This window comes from Labeo rohita, chromosome 22 (assembly GCF_022985175.1).
Source record: "Labeo rohita strain BAU-BD-2019 chromosome 22, IGBB_LRoh.1.0, whole genome shotgun sequence".
In the NCBI taxonomy this organism is placed as follows: Eukaryota; Metazoa; Chordata; class Actinopteri; order Cypriniformes; family Cyprinidae; genus Labeo; species Labeo rohita.
Genome location: NC_066890.1, coordinates 44723520 through 44740039, shown reverse-complemented (window position 1 = coordinate 44740039; position 16520 = coordinate 44723520). Strand labels below are relative to the sequence as shown.

The following is a 16520-nucleotide window of genomic DNA, read 5'->3' as shown; positions in this document are numbered from 1 at the left end:
TATTACCCGAAAAAGCTATGATGTATTTTAAGTGTGAAAGAATTTTGCCCACATAGATCCCATGAAGGTCCCATATGTTCAAACTTACATGGGACCCACATTGTGAAACACACATGTGACCCACATAATTGCCCATTTTCAGCCCATGCCCACATGAACCCATGCTGCCTAGATATAACCCATATGGGGCCCACATATCAATGTTAGCTGGGTTAGAGCGCAGTCCGGCAGATCAGAATGGTGTGAAATGTCCAAATACTTGAATGTAGCCCTCGAGCGATCGTGTGGCCTGCTCGAGGGCTAACAACAGTCTTGCAGTGTTCATACCTGGGTGATGTCCATGTGAAAAGCTGCTGGGTCCTTGTGTGGCCGAGTATTCTGTTACGGAGTGAGAGATGCGACGTGAAATGGGCGGATCCAATTTCAGTGACATGCAATATAGAAAATGTATCCAAACAGGAAATGATACTGCTCAATGAACATTGATATAAATAAATAAATAAATAAATAAATTACAGATGGTATTTAAATAGCAAAAATCATGTTCAAAAATTACAATTATTGAATGACTGCAGCTGACAACTGTGAAAAAATTAGAATTATTGAAAAATATTGTTTTAATTAATTTATTTATTTATTAATTTATTAATTTATTTATCTATTTAAATTGTTTATTTTGGAGGGGAACATTTAACATTTTTGATTCTAAGTAACAGTTGGTGAATGATAAATAAATATAAACATCTGCTAGCTGTCATAGAGTACAAAGGGTCCATTTGACCCCACTACTGGGACTTAGTCTGACTTACAGTTCTATGAAGATACACAGTTGTGGTCATAAGTTTATATAACCCTTGCAGAATCTGCAAAATTTTATTTATTTATTTATTTGTTTGTTTGTTTGTTTGTTTGTTTGTTTGTTTTTACCAAAATAACAGGGATGACACAAAATGCATTTTATTTTTTAGAACTGTTCTCAAGTCCTAAAGTAAGACATTTTGTATCAAAGATATTTACATATAGTCCACAAGACAAAGACAAGACTTTTTTTTAACATATATTTCAATAACATGTGTCCTGAATTACATATGAAAGTAAAACCTGAATTAAAATGTTCATTTTGGAATCAGAAACAAGACACACATTTTGAAGTTGAAATAGAAGACTGTACTGATTTTAAATAAATGTATAAGTTTGAATGTCAAACTCAGTCAAAACAACAGTATGTTCCTCTAGGGGGCATACATTAATACAGGAGACTCTTTGGAAGGTTTCCTTAGCTATTTTTGAATGTCAATAGTGTGACTTCTGCATCACTTCTGACAATGAAAACTACTGCAAAATATTCTTTATAAAATCTGTAACAAGACAGCCTTTGAAGCTGAGATAGAAGATTGTATTTATTTTTTACCTAAATTATGTATCGCTTTCATTTTCAATAGTATGTGTTGGTAACACTTTACTTGAAGGGGTGTGCATAAGACTGACATAACATCTTCATAATCGTGACATCACACGTCATGAATATGAAGGAGGTTTTATGCATGTTCATGACAACTGTCATTAAGTGTCATTCCCTCAGTTATGTCATTTTTAATGCAAAGATGACATTGTTCGAGATGTCTTTGTTATGACAACTTGACATAAACCAATACATCATAACCTGTTGGTGTCTTTGTCATGACAACTTGACATTACCAAGACAATGTTGTACTATATGACAGTAATATATGTTATATACTATATATGTTGTACTATATGACAACATTTATACAGAAAAATATGAAAGTGAACTAATATTTTGTTGTAAGGAAATTCATTAAACAATTGAAAAAATGTAAGAAATAAAAATTAATGTGCACCTACATGGCTAGAACCACCACCAAAATGTTCTCATAGGAATCAGTAACAAGACACATCCTTTGGATTTGAGAAAGAAAACTGCATGCATTTTAAATGAATTTATTAACAGATTTGATTTTAATTCAATACTGTTTACCGTTGATTTACATATGACAGTAAAACTTGCATGGAAGTGCTCTTTTAGGCCCAAGGAACAAGACACAGCCTTTGCAGTTGAGATGGAAAACTGTATGCATTTTAAATTCATTTATGAAAATAGTTTGAATGTCAAACTCAAAAAACTACAGTATGTTCCTCTAGGGGGCAGTAATACAAGAGTATCTTTGGAAGGTTTTGCAAGCGATTTTTAAATATCAATAGCGAGACTTCTGCATCACTTTTGACAGTGAAAACTACTGCAAAATGTTCTTTATGAAATCTGTAACAAGTAACATCCTTTGAAGCTGAGACAGAAGATATAAGTATTTATTTTTAGCTAAAGTATGTATTGCTTTCATTTTCAATAGTATGTGTTCTATTATAGTTATATGGCTTGATAATTTATTTTATTTTTTCTTGCTGTGTTTGGTGATATGGACCCAGACTGTAGCCTAATTATGCATTTATATAGCAATTAAATCTAGTGATGATAATTATTATTTAAAGCACGTTTATATGACATATTTTGTTATATTGCCCTGGCATTAAATGACAAAATAGTAGTAGTGAGATGGTTTATAAAAGACCTGCTGAAAGAGTAGGTTACAGTAACTTTGACACATTTCTTTCTTCTTACTACCACAATCGATCTATTTGTCTTTCCTGAAGCCTGTTGTTGTTGTTGTTGTTGTTGTTGTTGTTGACTGGATGGCCACAGGATTGCACTGTTGTATGTAGGAGATTAAAAACGAATAATCATTCATTTAAATATAGTTTATAACAAGCAACTTGAAAACCACCGGGTTTCCACTTTGATTAAAAGTACTTAAATTATCACTTTAAAATTTGTGCGCAGGGTGCATTAATTACTCGAAGCCATATTCTCCCATCTAATGGTCAAACATGAAAGGTAGCTGTTAATGCAGCTGGTTTTACGTCTGGCCTTTCCACCGGTCCTTTAAGGCCGTTTTGATTTAAAAATCAAACACAGAAGCAAGTTTTTGCAAAACTATTGTATTGTTCGCAAAGTGCGTATAGCCTACATGCCATTAGATTGGACTCATTTTAGATTTATATAAACGAAACCGAAAGTGTCAAAGGCAGACAATGAATCGATTCACAGTCCAGAAAGCAATGCTTGAAAACTATCATAAAAATAAATAAAATACAATACATGTTGAGTTTAGGTTAATAAAGATGATGGCGTGAAGTTAGATTAGTTATTAAATTTTAAAACAAAAACGTTGCTGATTGTTGAGGATATAGGCTATCTATTTGAAGTATAAAGTCATCTCTCATAGGCTAATTTGTTAAGCCGCTTGATAGAATGATATGCACTTAACGATCTGATTTAGAAAACACAATATGCCGCATTTTTGATGAAAACTTCTACATCACTCTTGTCAACGTAGTCCATAGTTAAAGTAAAAAAAAAAAATAAAAAAAATAAAAAATAAAAAATATATATATATATATATATATATATATATATATCTTGTGCGTTTTACCTCATTGGGGCGTTTCCCCCACTCCACCCTACTGTAAATGCTGATATCGGGTCTCTTTGGCAAGAGTCACACCATGTGACAAGGATCGTAAAGGGGAGAAAAAGAAACCATTCTGCTCAGCGTGCTTTATGCTCACGACTGTCATACTACTGCAAGTTTGAAATCGTCCTCGTTTTTTCTACGTATTTGATTTTATTTCCCTCCTTTTATATTAGCTTGTTTCGTCATAATGTAAAAATCGAAAGCATTCGGGAAATCAGACCTTTACAATTAGACGGGTAAGTAAACCCAAGCGGGCGGCGAATGACGCTTGAATGTCTTTAAATGTCGTATTATGTCATATGATTGAATAGAACGTGTCAGTTTACTTAGCTCAATAGCCTACATTTATATTCAACTATTGTGGAAGCCGTCAAAATAAATACAATAAATTTTGAGCGTGACATAATGATGAAATGCGGTATAAATATGATCGGCAATACACCTTAACCTGACACTGTTTGGTTGCACTAAATGGAATGTAATATTAATTAAGGTTAATATTAGTTTAAAAGCCTGTGTTAGTTTAATACAGTTTGTTTATTACCAGTTCAACATCTCTCATTATTCACCCCCTGCTGTCATGTCCAGGTTTTGCTGAGCAACTGAATGTCTTCAGTGCAAAAATATTAGTGTTTTTTCAATGGCAGTATGTCAGGGGAGCTAGGGAAAAAGGACCCTCTGTCTGAGATGAGTCTCTCAGAGAAAAACAGGTAAGACCGAGTGTATTTTTAAAGAATCATTAAAAACACAGCTTTAGTTTCATTATTGCAGCTCTGTTACCTAAGTCAAGTGTTTATCATAAAAGTTCAGTAAGATGGACGAAAAACTGGATAATATTGTGTTTGTTTATAAGAGTCTAAAAATGCAAATGACCAGTCGGCTTTATTAATGACTCTTATGAACTGGTTCTTGTTGAGTCAAAAACATAAAGTGCGGCCCAGTTCACTAACTAATTGTTTTACATTTGGTCGCAAATCAGATAATTACTGCTTCTCGGCTAACTCAGAAGTCCTTTGATAAATCTAATTGTTTGGTGATCCGATTCTCTGACTGTTTTTGCCAAATCTTATGAAACAATAACATGAAATCAGCTACACCTACCAAACACCTAAACACCTACCAAAAGGTATTTAATGTATTTCCTGTTGTCAGAAACACATAGACTGTGTTAGAAAGTATGGTAACACTTTCTATGAAGTCCATATTTATAATACATTATAAGGGTATTCCTAAGGCATTATAATGAATGCATAAAGCATTATAAAAACCTTACAATATGTTATATGATCTTATAAATAATTATAGCAACAATTATGATACAACTATAATGCTTACGCATTTGTGGTTATAACTTTTAAGATTGTGCTTATTTATAACACACAATGAACACCATATTAAATCTTATTTTGCATTTATAATGTAAATATATTATAATTGTTTATTTAAGAGCTGCACAGTATCTTACTTCATCTTTTATGCGGTTAGGTGAGGAGTGTTATTTGAGTGTTCCCTGTGAGACTAATATTAATTTGAATGTGAGCTAGTTAATCATTTCAACTGAAAAAAAAATGCAGTGTTAAAGCAATTACTTTATAACACCATGATATCACCACGTTCTGGCAGGAGAAAAAGGATTATGGATGGTTATAGTTTGTTAAATTGTATTCGCTGTAATTACTATCTGAATTAAACCTCTTCAAATAAAAACGAGTAAACTCCTTTGTGTTGTTAGTGAAAAATCAAAACTACATGGATCCTTCAGTGAGAAAACACCATCACAAACAAAAAGGTATTTCATGTGATTTGCATACATTATTTAAATTCCTGCACTGTTGTGTATTGATCTGCACATATAGTCATGAGACGGACAATTACTCTTCAGATGAGGCTGAAGAACATCCTTTAATAATATTGTCTCTCTTTTCTTGTCAGTGAAAGATCAAGTTCACCTGTATTGAGCTCTGTGTCTATGAAGACTGACCAGTCAAAAGGTTATGGAGTAGACTTCGGTGAGAAAACACCATCCTCTTCCAAAAGGTATTTTATGTTTTTCTAATTAATGGCCATAAACTGTATGATGTAGTTAATATAAATATATATGTAACACATATGTAACACAACACATGAGCATAACGATTGCAGTCAACAATGAGTCACAGTTGGTTTGTCAAATATTTGTCCAAATGTTCGGTTCATTACAATTTTTGACTTGTCACCTAGAAAATTGATTGAGATTATTCGTTTTTGAAGCATCAGAAGAAACTCAGTTTGTTGATGGGGTGAGAAGGTGAGAAGAGCCTTACACCTCAGTTATACTGAGTCAATAAATAACTAACCCTCAATGTTTGTTAAGTGTTTACAGAAGTAGGAAATTAACTTTGCTGGAGTCTAAAGTCCATGAAAACAGGCAGGATATAGTTAGCTAGTAATGGTAATTTATATGGTGGTAGAACAAATGCTGATAAGATGTGTCACTGCTGATTGTCACACCCCTGGACTTTCTAGTTGGTTTCTCCCATCATCTCCCCTGCAGCTCTGTGTGTTTTGGTTTCTCCCTCATTGTCTGCACCTGTGTTTGTAATCAGTCTGTGTATATATAGCGTGTGTTTTCCCTCTTGCTTTGTCGGACGTTGATGTTGCTACCCCGTACTCCTGTGTTTCCCATTGTTTCCCCTGGATTATTATTAAACTGTTCGTTTTTCTACGTCGTTGTTTTGTCTTGCCTCGTCTGATCGTGACACTGATAGGTGTGGTGTTTATGTACTAAAATTTAAAATAAAATAGTTAACCAGAGTTAATGGGAAAAGCCACTCACATTGGGGAGTCTTAGAGTGGTGTTTAGTGGTATAGCATGCAGAGATAGTTTTGAGAATGTAATTGAACTTAGATCATCAAATCCCTGATGTGAACATCAAAATGATGTGGTCAGCTCTGTGTCTGTGAAGAGTGACCATTCAAAACACCATCACCTTTGTATATTTTTAGACCACCTGAAAATCAGAATCTTTTAACAACCATCTCTACAATCCGAAAACCCAATTCCTATTAAAAAAAAAGTTCTTATACCTCTTAGACTGGAGAGTAGTCATCAGTTGTCCCAGAAATCCTACAGCGGTGTCCCTGCCAGCATATCCAGGTCCAGACTAATAGGTAATAATAATAGGTTAATAGATAAAACAGATATTAGGTTATAATAATAAATCACCCAGAGTCCTGTTTTAAGATAGGTTTAAACACCTTACTATTTGAAATGGTTTTGGTATATTAAAACAATAACTCAAAAGTAATAAAGGCGTAAGACATTATTTAGTCTTGCATAAAATTTGAGTGGATTCGAGGAGTTTAAGAGGGTATAATAAAAAAAGTAACAAAAGTGTCCCCAGGGCCATCATCAGAAAATCTTGAATGGGGGGGTATTTCGTTTTCACAGGGGGGGACACTTATGAGCAGCTATAAAATTTTAGTACAGATTTGTTAGAGGTGTAACATTTCACAAAGCCACGGTTCGGTTCGATACGACATGGTGATGTCAAGGTTTGGTGTTGTCAATTCAATCAATTGACGCTGAATTACTGCCAATTCGAAAGTGAAAGTAAAATGTGCAAAAGCATTTACAAGTTATTTAAAAGTGAATAAAAGCAAGAGAAAAGTCTACCACTTTTTAATGAGGAAACACCTACCAAAAGGTATTTAATGTATTTCCTGTTGTCAGAAACACATAGACTGTGTTAGAAAGTATGGTAACACTTTCTATGAAGTCCATATTTATAATACATTATAAGGGTATTCCTAAGGCATTATAATGAATGCATAATGCATTATAAGAACCTTACAATATGTTTTATGATCTTATAAATAATTATAACAACAATTATGACACAACTATAATGCTTACGCATTTGTGGTTATAACTTTTAAGATTGTGATTATTTATAACACACATTGAACACCATATTAAATCTTATTTTGCATTTATAATGTAAATATATTATAATTGTTTATTTAAGAGCTGCACAGTATCTTACTTCATCTTTTATGCGGTTAGGTGTGGAGTGTTATTTGAGTGTTCCCTGTGAGACTAATATTAATTTGAATGTGAGCTAGTTAATCATTTCAACTGAAAAAAAATGCAGTGTTAATATGTTAGGCTACATTTTATTTTTTACTGACTATAGTCAACTATAAACAACTTTGCAACTACATGTCAACTAACTCTCAGAGTATTAGTAGGCTTATGTCAAGGTTAGGGTATGGTGAATGTTGATGTACTGGCAAAGTTACTTATAGTCAGTTTGTCTTTTGGGGAACCATCAAAATAAAGTGTTAGCACATATTTAGCAGACATACTGCTGATACTCCTATGACTGCTAGTTGACATAGTTGCAGATTTACTAATCAACAGGTGACTAAAGGGTACCATCAAAATAATCAAACTGATATTACAGTAAAAATAAATCAAAGCAAATGTGTCATATTACACATTCATCTGATCTAATATCTGATCTTATGGCTGTTTGAGAAAAAAATATATTATTATTATTATAACTATACTTATAAGTGGTCATTGATAACTTTACGTAAAGTAGCATACAAAATATGGCAAGATATGAGACTTATAATACATTATAATTATGAGAAATATAATCCATTGTAACTTAAGTGAATGCAACGTGTGTTATAAGTCATCATACTCTTAAGATATAACTACAAATAAGTAAATATTATAATACATTAAAACTGTTCTTATGAATATTCATAAGATGATATAACATATTATAAGGTGTTTTATAATGCATTATACATTCATTAAGAATACCCTTATAATGTATTATAAATGTGGGCTTCATAGAAAGTGTTACCCAAAGGATTTCAGTGACTATTATCATAACACTTCAGAGTTTTTTTTTTTTTTTTTTTTTTTAAAGCAATTACTTTATAACACCATGATATCACCACCTTCTGGCAGGAGAAAAATGATTATGGATGGTTATAGTTTGTTAAATTGTATTTGCTGTAATTACTATCTGAATTAAACCTCTTCAAATAAAAATAAGTAAACTCCTTTGTGGTGTTAGTGAAAAATCAAACCTACATGAATCCTTCAGTGAGAAAACACCATCACAAACAAAAAGGTATTTCATGTGATTTGCATATATCATTTAACATTCCTTCACTGTTGTGTATTGATCTGCACATATAGTCATGAGAAGGACAATTACTCTTCAGATGTGGCTGAAGAACATCCTTTAATAATAGTGTCACTCTTTTCTTGTCAGTGAAAGATCAAGTTCACCTGTATTGAGCTCTGTGTCTATGAAGAGTGACCAGTCAAAAGGTGATGGACTAGACTTCAGTGAGAAAACACCATCCTCTTCCAAAAGGTATTTTATGTTTTTCTAATTAATGGCCATAAACTGTATGATGTAGTTAATATAAATATATATGTAACACATATGTAACATAACACATGAGCATAACGATTGCAGTCAACAATGAGTCACAGTTGGTTTGTCAAATATTTGTCCAAATGTTCGGTTCATTACAATTTTTGACTTGTCACCAAGAAAATTGATTGAGATTATTAGTTTTTGAAGCATCAGAAGAAACTCAGTTTGTTGATGGGGTGAGAAGGTGAGAAGAGCCTTACACCTGAGTCAATAAATAACTAACCCTCAATGTTTGTGAAGTGTTTACCGAAGTAGGACATTAACAAAAAGCATTTACAAGTTATTTAAAAGTGAATAAAAGCAAGAGAAAAGTCTAACGAACTGCCTCACCGTCACAACCCTACTGGAGAATTGTGTTTTTCTTTAGGGATGGGAGAAGCAGATATCACGTTGCCTGTTAGGACACTGGGGCTGCCTTGTGAGCACAGTGGCACTGAGAACATTCCTATATTTCACACACTGTAAGCTCTTTTATTTTCGAAATATAATAGGATTAGTCCAACGAATGGTTCAGTTTGTATTGCACACTGAACCAAAAGCCTCATACCAAACAGTTCAATACAAATACGTGTATCGTTACACCTCTAAAATTTATATATACATTATAAAATAAATCACAAATTATAACGCCATTCGTTATAAACAACATACAATTCTAACCAAAATTAATTTAAAGAGTAACTGGAAGGCACCTATTTTTCTCTCATTCGGCACGAATACAAATATTTCCCACCAGAGGCTCTGGCGTGATCGCTTAAGTTTTTTTCATCAGAAGGCATTGTATATGATAATTTCTGTATACAATAAATTACCAGCTTCAGATCCCGCAGATGCGCGGTCATGCTATCTTATTTTTTGAACCTGCTGGAAACGCAGATCTAGGAGTTAATTATAGCGAAGCACTTTGACAAGACTTTGCTCAAGCATTTTAGAATGACAAAACTAGCATTTGATGCTGTGCAAAGAGATCGTTCCGTTGGTTGGTCCAGTTATGCTGTCTTATCGCAAAGTCTTATGTATTTTTTTAATGTGCATTATGGTGTTTCCATCATAGTTTATTTGCATTTTTTCTGGATAAGAATTGTAACCAACTTAGTTAAGCGCAAACGTTTTTTTTATGCGCATTTTCTGAGTTTATGTGTATCTTGGCGTTTTAATCCAGGGTATTTTTTTTTTGTTTTTTTTTATGTGATATACCAGGATGTGCATAAAAATAGGTGGATGGAAACACTGAGTTATTAGCTTCCTATTAAGTTGATCCTTTGAGGTAAATTATTTGTTTGGTAATATTTAATGATAGATCAGTACAGTGACACACATACACACACAAACACCAAACATACACATGGCACACACTCTCCCATAGAAATATATTATAACATGTATGATGTTTCTGCTCGAAAATGATTTTTTTTTTTTTTTTTTTTTTTTTTTTGTATTACTTAACAGAGTTAAATTTGAGTGATGGTATGGAGACCAATGAGTTTATATCATATTTACATTTTTAAATTTATCTTTGATATTTATTACAAAGTTATGAAACTATATGCATATGCTTATTTATTTTATTTATTTTTTTTTTTTCTTTTTCAATTTTTCTTTTTCTTTTTTTTGTTTTGTTTTGATGAATTTCTGCAATGTAATGCCATTTTTAGCCACCAAATGGCATCTCAGAAACTCAAGTGACCCAGTTCCTTATAGATTATGAGGTGTAAAGTATTACTGGACTAAAATTGTGGTTTTCTTTGCTTTTTTACTGAAAAAATGTACACATATGCAAATTTTCATCAAAAAACAAAACAAAATAAAAAAAAACAAAATTCAGAATTTAAGGTAAATATAATTAAAATCATAAAAAAAATAATAGAAAAACCTTTATAAATAATTAGAAACAAAATGTGTGTGTGTGTGTGTGTATATATATATATATATATATATATATATGCGTTACAATATTGAGTTACTCCCTAAAAAAGTAACTAATTATGTTACTTTGTTACTTTTTATGGAAAGTAATGTGTTACTTTACTTTTGCGTTACTTTTTAAATGTGGGCAGGGCTTGCTTTTTTGTTTTTAATATAAAAAGTTCTATTTTTGGCAAATATAAAAGCCTTTTCACACCAGAAGCCTTAGGCTTTGAGAAATTCACGTCTGTACAGTAGACCGCAGAAAAAAAATGTCTTCAGCAATAAAAAAAATGGAAAACAAATGTTAGATTATCTTGAGTAATATTTGCTTATTAGTATGGTTGAATTGGATCATCGAAGGTCGGCAGCAAAGACATCGGTTAATAAAATGGGACTGAATGCATAAAGGATATTTGCATTATTTAACATATTTAATTATTGCAGGTTTGCAGGTTTTTATTCATTTTGAGGAATGCTGAATCTGTTTTTTGTGAGTGAGATGAATTAAAGCATGTTCAAATTTATTCTAGAACTAACATATTACTCCCGATTTCTCTCAACATGGGGAAAGGAGAGCTTTTAATCATTAAATAAGGGGGAAAAGTAACTGGCCGTATTAATTTGAAAAAAAGTAACTCAGATATTTTCTTGCCAATTAAAAAGTAATGCATTACTTTACTAGTTACTTGGAAAAAGTAATAATATTACGTAACTTGCGTTACTTGTAGTGTGTTACCCTCAACTCTGTGTATAAATATAGATAGATAGATAAATGGATCAAAACTAGATTTTTGGACCAAAAAAAAAAGGATTTTGCCCTTTGCATCAAAAATACCCTTGAGGGACACTTTCGTTATAAGGTCAGGAGGGACCACAAGCGAGTAACACCTATTCTCACTAAGATTTTTTGGAGGTGAGAGTAGAAGTCTGAAGTCTCAATGTTTCTAAATCATTTGCTTTCTGATCAACTAGATCATTCCCCTTTTTTTTAAAGAGGATTTTCTGATGTTTCAGCTCCATGTTTCATCCATTTCTGCTGGTCCCTTTCTCTTGCTTTTTGGTTTGTTTATCCCAGTCCTTTTGAGTTTCTTAGGCAAGGAGATCATCAAAATTAATTTCCAGTTTACCTGGTTCATTATTAATGTTCCCAATTGAAAATTGATCAGGGAATGGCACATTTACAGGGTCATCTGACTCTTTACTTTTCGAAAGGTATATCTTGTGTGTGCTTTTAAAGTCATAAAACTATTTCTGAGTTTTCTGTACTAATGAAGTACCAGTAAGCTGCTGGTTTGGCAATTGTTTGACATAACAGCTGTGAACCTGTACAATTTTATGTGATTTAGTATCAAAGAACAGATGACCACAATAAATATTGGTGAAGAAATTAAACGGTGGAAAGCTCTAAAAGCACAGAAGAGACTGAAAACTGATGAGGAACTGGCATCTTTTCTTCTCAACAGGTGGGAGCACAATATACCACAGTTTACCTTTTCCAATTTATTGTAATATATTAGAAAATAGATCTACATTGCCAAAATGTGTAATTATTTTTTTTCCCTTAAAATAATACGGTAAAATATGTAAGATAGTTTTGAAATGTGCTTTCTGAAGCAAATTGTGTGCAGTGATCCATATAACACGAAGCCATTTTTGTAAGTTAAATTCATTTCAGTAAGATCATACATTTGAATCTTCAAGTTCATGAGGAATTCATATGCAACTGTACTAAAGTCTGTTACTATAACCAAGAGGATAGTGCCTCCATATAACTCTGCACCTAATAACTGAGCCAATATTATGCATTAATAAAATCCACCTTTATTCTGCTACCAGGTTTCAGTTTGAGAAATCAGACTCAAACTACAAGAATTATCGCAACTGCAAGAATTTCGAAGAAGATCTCCAATGGATCTTTAAGGCAAGCAAAAAATCATAAATGCTTTAATTAATAAATAATTTACTTATCAGTGGGTTATTAAACTAATTGTATTTAATTTGTATGTTTTTAAATACTTTACTTAATCTAAATTATTTTTTTCATGTTGACTGGGGTTCTAACAATCTCTCATTTTTGAAATCTCAACTCAAATATAAAAGTGCTCATGTTTCAGCCATGTGACAAATAAATGGCAATAAATTCAAAAGCACATTAACCAAGATACCATGAAATCATGTTGATTACTGAATTTGATCCATGTCAGGTTTTTGGTATCTCTGTTTGTATGTTTGTATCCACAACCACTTTACCGCTGATGGTCTATACTGTCAATGCTGGGAAACTTCATGAGTGCATTGCTTGGCTGTAGTTTGTAATACACATAAATTGTTTATTTCAAACATGTTTTAAATGTATAGGTAGGACTTATTTTTGTCTTGCTTTGTTTTCAGGAACTTGAGAACAAATTAATTGTGTTTCTTAAAAATGAGCTGGACAAGTTTAAGAAAATATTGAAAAGAAAGAACACACAGTACTTTGTGCAGGACTTTATAGAGGAAATGCGTGATATCAAAGAAGCAGCACTTGATATGACACTCTTCTTTCTGAGAGATATGAAGCAAATTGAGGCTGCAGATGCTCTACAAGGTAAGAGGTTCATGGGCATAACAATCTCTCATTGTTACTTAGAAAATGGTGTATATTTTGACGCATATCTTTTTTTGTTTTTGTTTGTGTCTTAGATGAGCTGATTCTCATTCAACAGCGACCACTAAAATCAAACCTGAAGAAGAAGCACCAATCTGTATCTGAAGGAATTGCAAAGCATGGTGACTCCAAGCTTCTGAATAACATCTACACAGATCTTTATATGACTCTGGGTGTTAGTAAACAAGTCAATACCCAACATGAAGTAAGACAAATTCAGGCTGCTGACAGGCGACATAAAACAGAAGAGATTCCGGTTGAATGCCAAAATTTGTTTAAAGCACCTGAACAAGACAAGGAGATCAGAACTGTACTGACAAAAGGAGTTGCTGGCATCGGAAAATCCATCTCTGTACAAAAGTTTATTGTGGATTGGGCTGACGGAAAAGAAAATAAGGATATTACTTTCATATTTCCTCTTGCATTTCGAGAGATGAACTTAAAGGAGAATGAAAAACAAAGCTTGTCAGGTCTTATGAGTCAGTTTTTCCCAGAGATAAAAGGACTCAACCTTAAAAGAGATGATAAGTTTAAATTCTTGTTTATCCTTGATGGTTTGGACGAATGCCGTCTTCCTCTGAACTTTGAGGGTAATGAGATTTGCCGTGATGTATTGTTACCAGTCTCTCTGGATGTTCTGCTAACAAACCTCATTAAGGGAAATCTGGTTCCTTCTGCTCTCATCTGGATCACCACCAGACCAGCAGCTGCCATTAAAATTCCTCCTGAATATATTGACCGTGTGACAGAAGTACAAGGATTCAATGATGCACAAAAAAAGGAGGAGTACTTCAGAAAAAGATTTACAGATGTGGATTTGGCAAACAAAATTATTGATAATGTTAAACAATCAAAGAGTCTTTTTATCATGTGCTACATCCCAGTCTTCTGCTGGATTTCAGCCACTGTTCTTCATAACATTTTGGAGGAGAAAATAAATAATGATATGAAAAACAATAAGGCTGATGACGTCTCCAAAACACAGCAGAGATCAAACACTGAAGAAACTCCCAAGACTCTGACACAAATGTACACACACTTTCTCCGCTTTCAGATCCTGCAGAGCCATCGTAAGTATGAAGGCAAATACACACCAGATGTTCCCTGGGATAAACATGCCATGCTTTCACTGGGGAAACTGGCATTTCATCAGTTGCAGAGAAACAACCTGCTCTTTTATGATGAAGATCTGGAATCCTGTGGTATTGATGTCGATAAAGCATTAGTGTATTCAGGCATGTGTACCCAGATTTTTAAAGAAGAAAAAGGAGTTTTTCTTGGTACCACTTTCTGCTTTGTTCACCTGAGCATTCAAGAGTTTATTGCAGCCCTTTATGCACATCTATTTCTAGACCTCGAAAAAAAGAGTGTGTTTGTTAATCATGAGTCTGGGGAACAGGAAAACAAAAATTACACCATGATTGATTTGCTTAAGACTGCAGTGGACAAGGCACTTGAGAGTGACACTGGACACCTGGACCTTTTCCTTCGCTTCCTTCTTGGTCTGTCACTTCAGACCAATCGTCCACTCTTACAAGGTCTGTTAACACCGCAAGATGGTAATGATGAGAACTACAACGAGATAGTTCAGTACATCAAGAAGAAATTAGAAGGTGATCTGTCTCCAGAGAGATCCATCAATCTGTTCTACTGTCTGAATGAACTGAACGACCAAACTCTGGTAAAAGAGATTCAAACTCAACTTAGAGAAGGAAGTCTCTCATCTGCTGACCTTTCACCTGCCCAGTGGTCTGCTGTGGCCTTTGTTTTGTTGACATCAGAGGAAGAGATGAAGGAGTTTGAGCTGCAGAAATTCAAGAAATCAGACGAGTGCCTCTTTAGGCTATTGGAAGTTGTGAAAATTTCCAAAAGAGCTGTGTAAGTCATTTAAAGCAGAGGTCTTCAACCCACCTTCTGAGGACCAGTGCCCTGCAAAGTTTCTTTCAAACGTCCTTCAGCTTGATTTTCAAGTGATCCTGAACAGCTTGATTTCCTTAGTCAGGTGTGTTAATTAGGGCTGGAGTTAAGCTCTGGAGGACTGTGGGCCTCCAGGTGACAGGTTGAAGACCAGTGATTTAAAAGAAAAGAGAAAAGATTCAAAAGAAAAAAGGATTAATTAAAAACCTCAATGAGTAATTATTAATCATATGCCAGATATAAGTATATGAATGTTATTTATCCATATTAATTTACAAATTTGTAGTGGTTAATTATAACCATTATTAAGATAATTAAAAAAACACATCATTAAATTAAATTCTACTAATTATAGTGACATGCAGCATGTTTATATCACTGTTGTAATGCATTTAGCTTTAAGCGGTCTTAACATTTAGCTTTTTACAATGTCCCGCCATTTTAGAGTTATTTTATTCAACTTGTTTATTTAGCCTTGTTTTAGCTTGTTTATTTAGCCCACCATGCTGGAGTATTTTTTAAATATTTTTATTTAACAAATTCATTGTTTTTATTTTACTTGGTGTTCTAAATGATTTCTTGTAGGTTAAACGATTGTAACTTAACAGACAAAAGCTGTTCAAGTCTGGCTAAAGCTCTTGAATCGGATAACAGTCTGGAAGAGATGAATATGAACAATAATAATCTGCAAGATTCAGGAGTGAAGTTGCTCTGCAGTGGACTGAAGAGTGTAAAATGTAAATTGGAGATACTGAGGTAAGTTGTGTGACAAGACAAAAGGTTTGATTTAGATATCCTTTAATTTAGAACGTGTTGATGTGCCATCATGTGTCTTTGTTAATGATGTTTATTTTTATTTCAGTCTCAGTAAGTGCAATCTAACAGAGGGAAGCTGTTCAGATCTGGCTTCAATTCTCAGTTCAGACTTCAGCAATCTGAAGTATCTTGACCTGAGCAACAATAATCTGCAGGATTCAGGAGTGATGCTGATCTCTGATGGACTGAAAAAGAACTGTAAACTACAGAAGCTTAAGTGAGTTGACATAATTA

General features: G+C 33.4%; 1 protein-coding gene across 6 annotated transcripts; it reads left to right on the top strand.

Annotated features, from left to right (window-relative positions):
• The first annotated feature begins 3604 nt into the window (after positions 1–3604).
• LOC127153520 (NACHT, LRR and PYD domains-containing protein 3-like) lies at positions 3605–16520 on the top strand. 6 transcript variants are annotated; one of them, XM_051094610.1, is made up of 12 exons: positions 3605–3787; positions 4140–4261; positions 5284–5340; positions 5484–5588; positions 8627–8683; positions 8828–8932; positions 12253–12369; positions 12743–12827; positions 13298–13493; positions 13589–15431; positions 16056–16226; positions 16333–16520. In XM_051094610.1, the coding sequence occupies exons 2-12, from the start codon at positions 4200–4202 to the stop codon at positions 16505–16507; spliced, it is 2973 nt and encodes a 990-aa protein (XP_050950567.1). In that variant the 5' UTR covers positions 3605–3787; positions 4140–4199; the 3' UTR covers positions 16508–16520. The 6 variants fall into 6 exon arrangements, with proteins under 6 accessions (XP_050950567.1, XP_050950568.1, XP_050950571.1 ...); XM_051094611.1 differs by lacking the exon at positions 8627–8683; XM_051094614.1 differs by lacking the exons at positions 5284–5340; positions 5484–5588.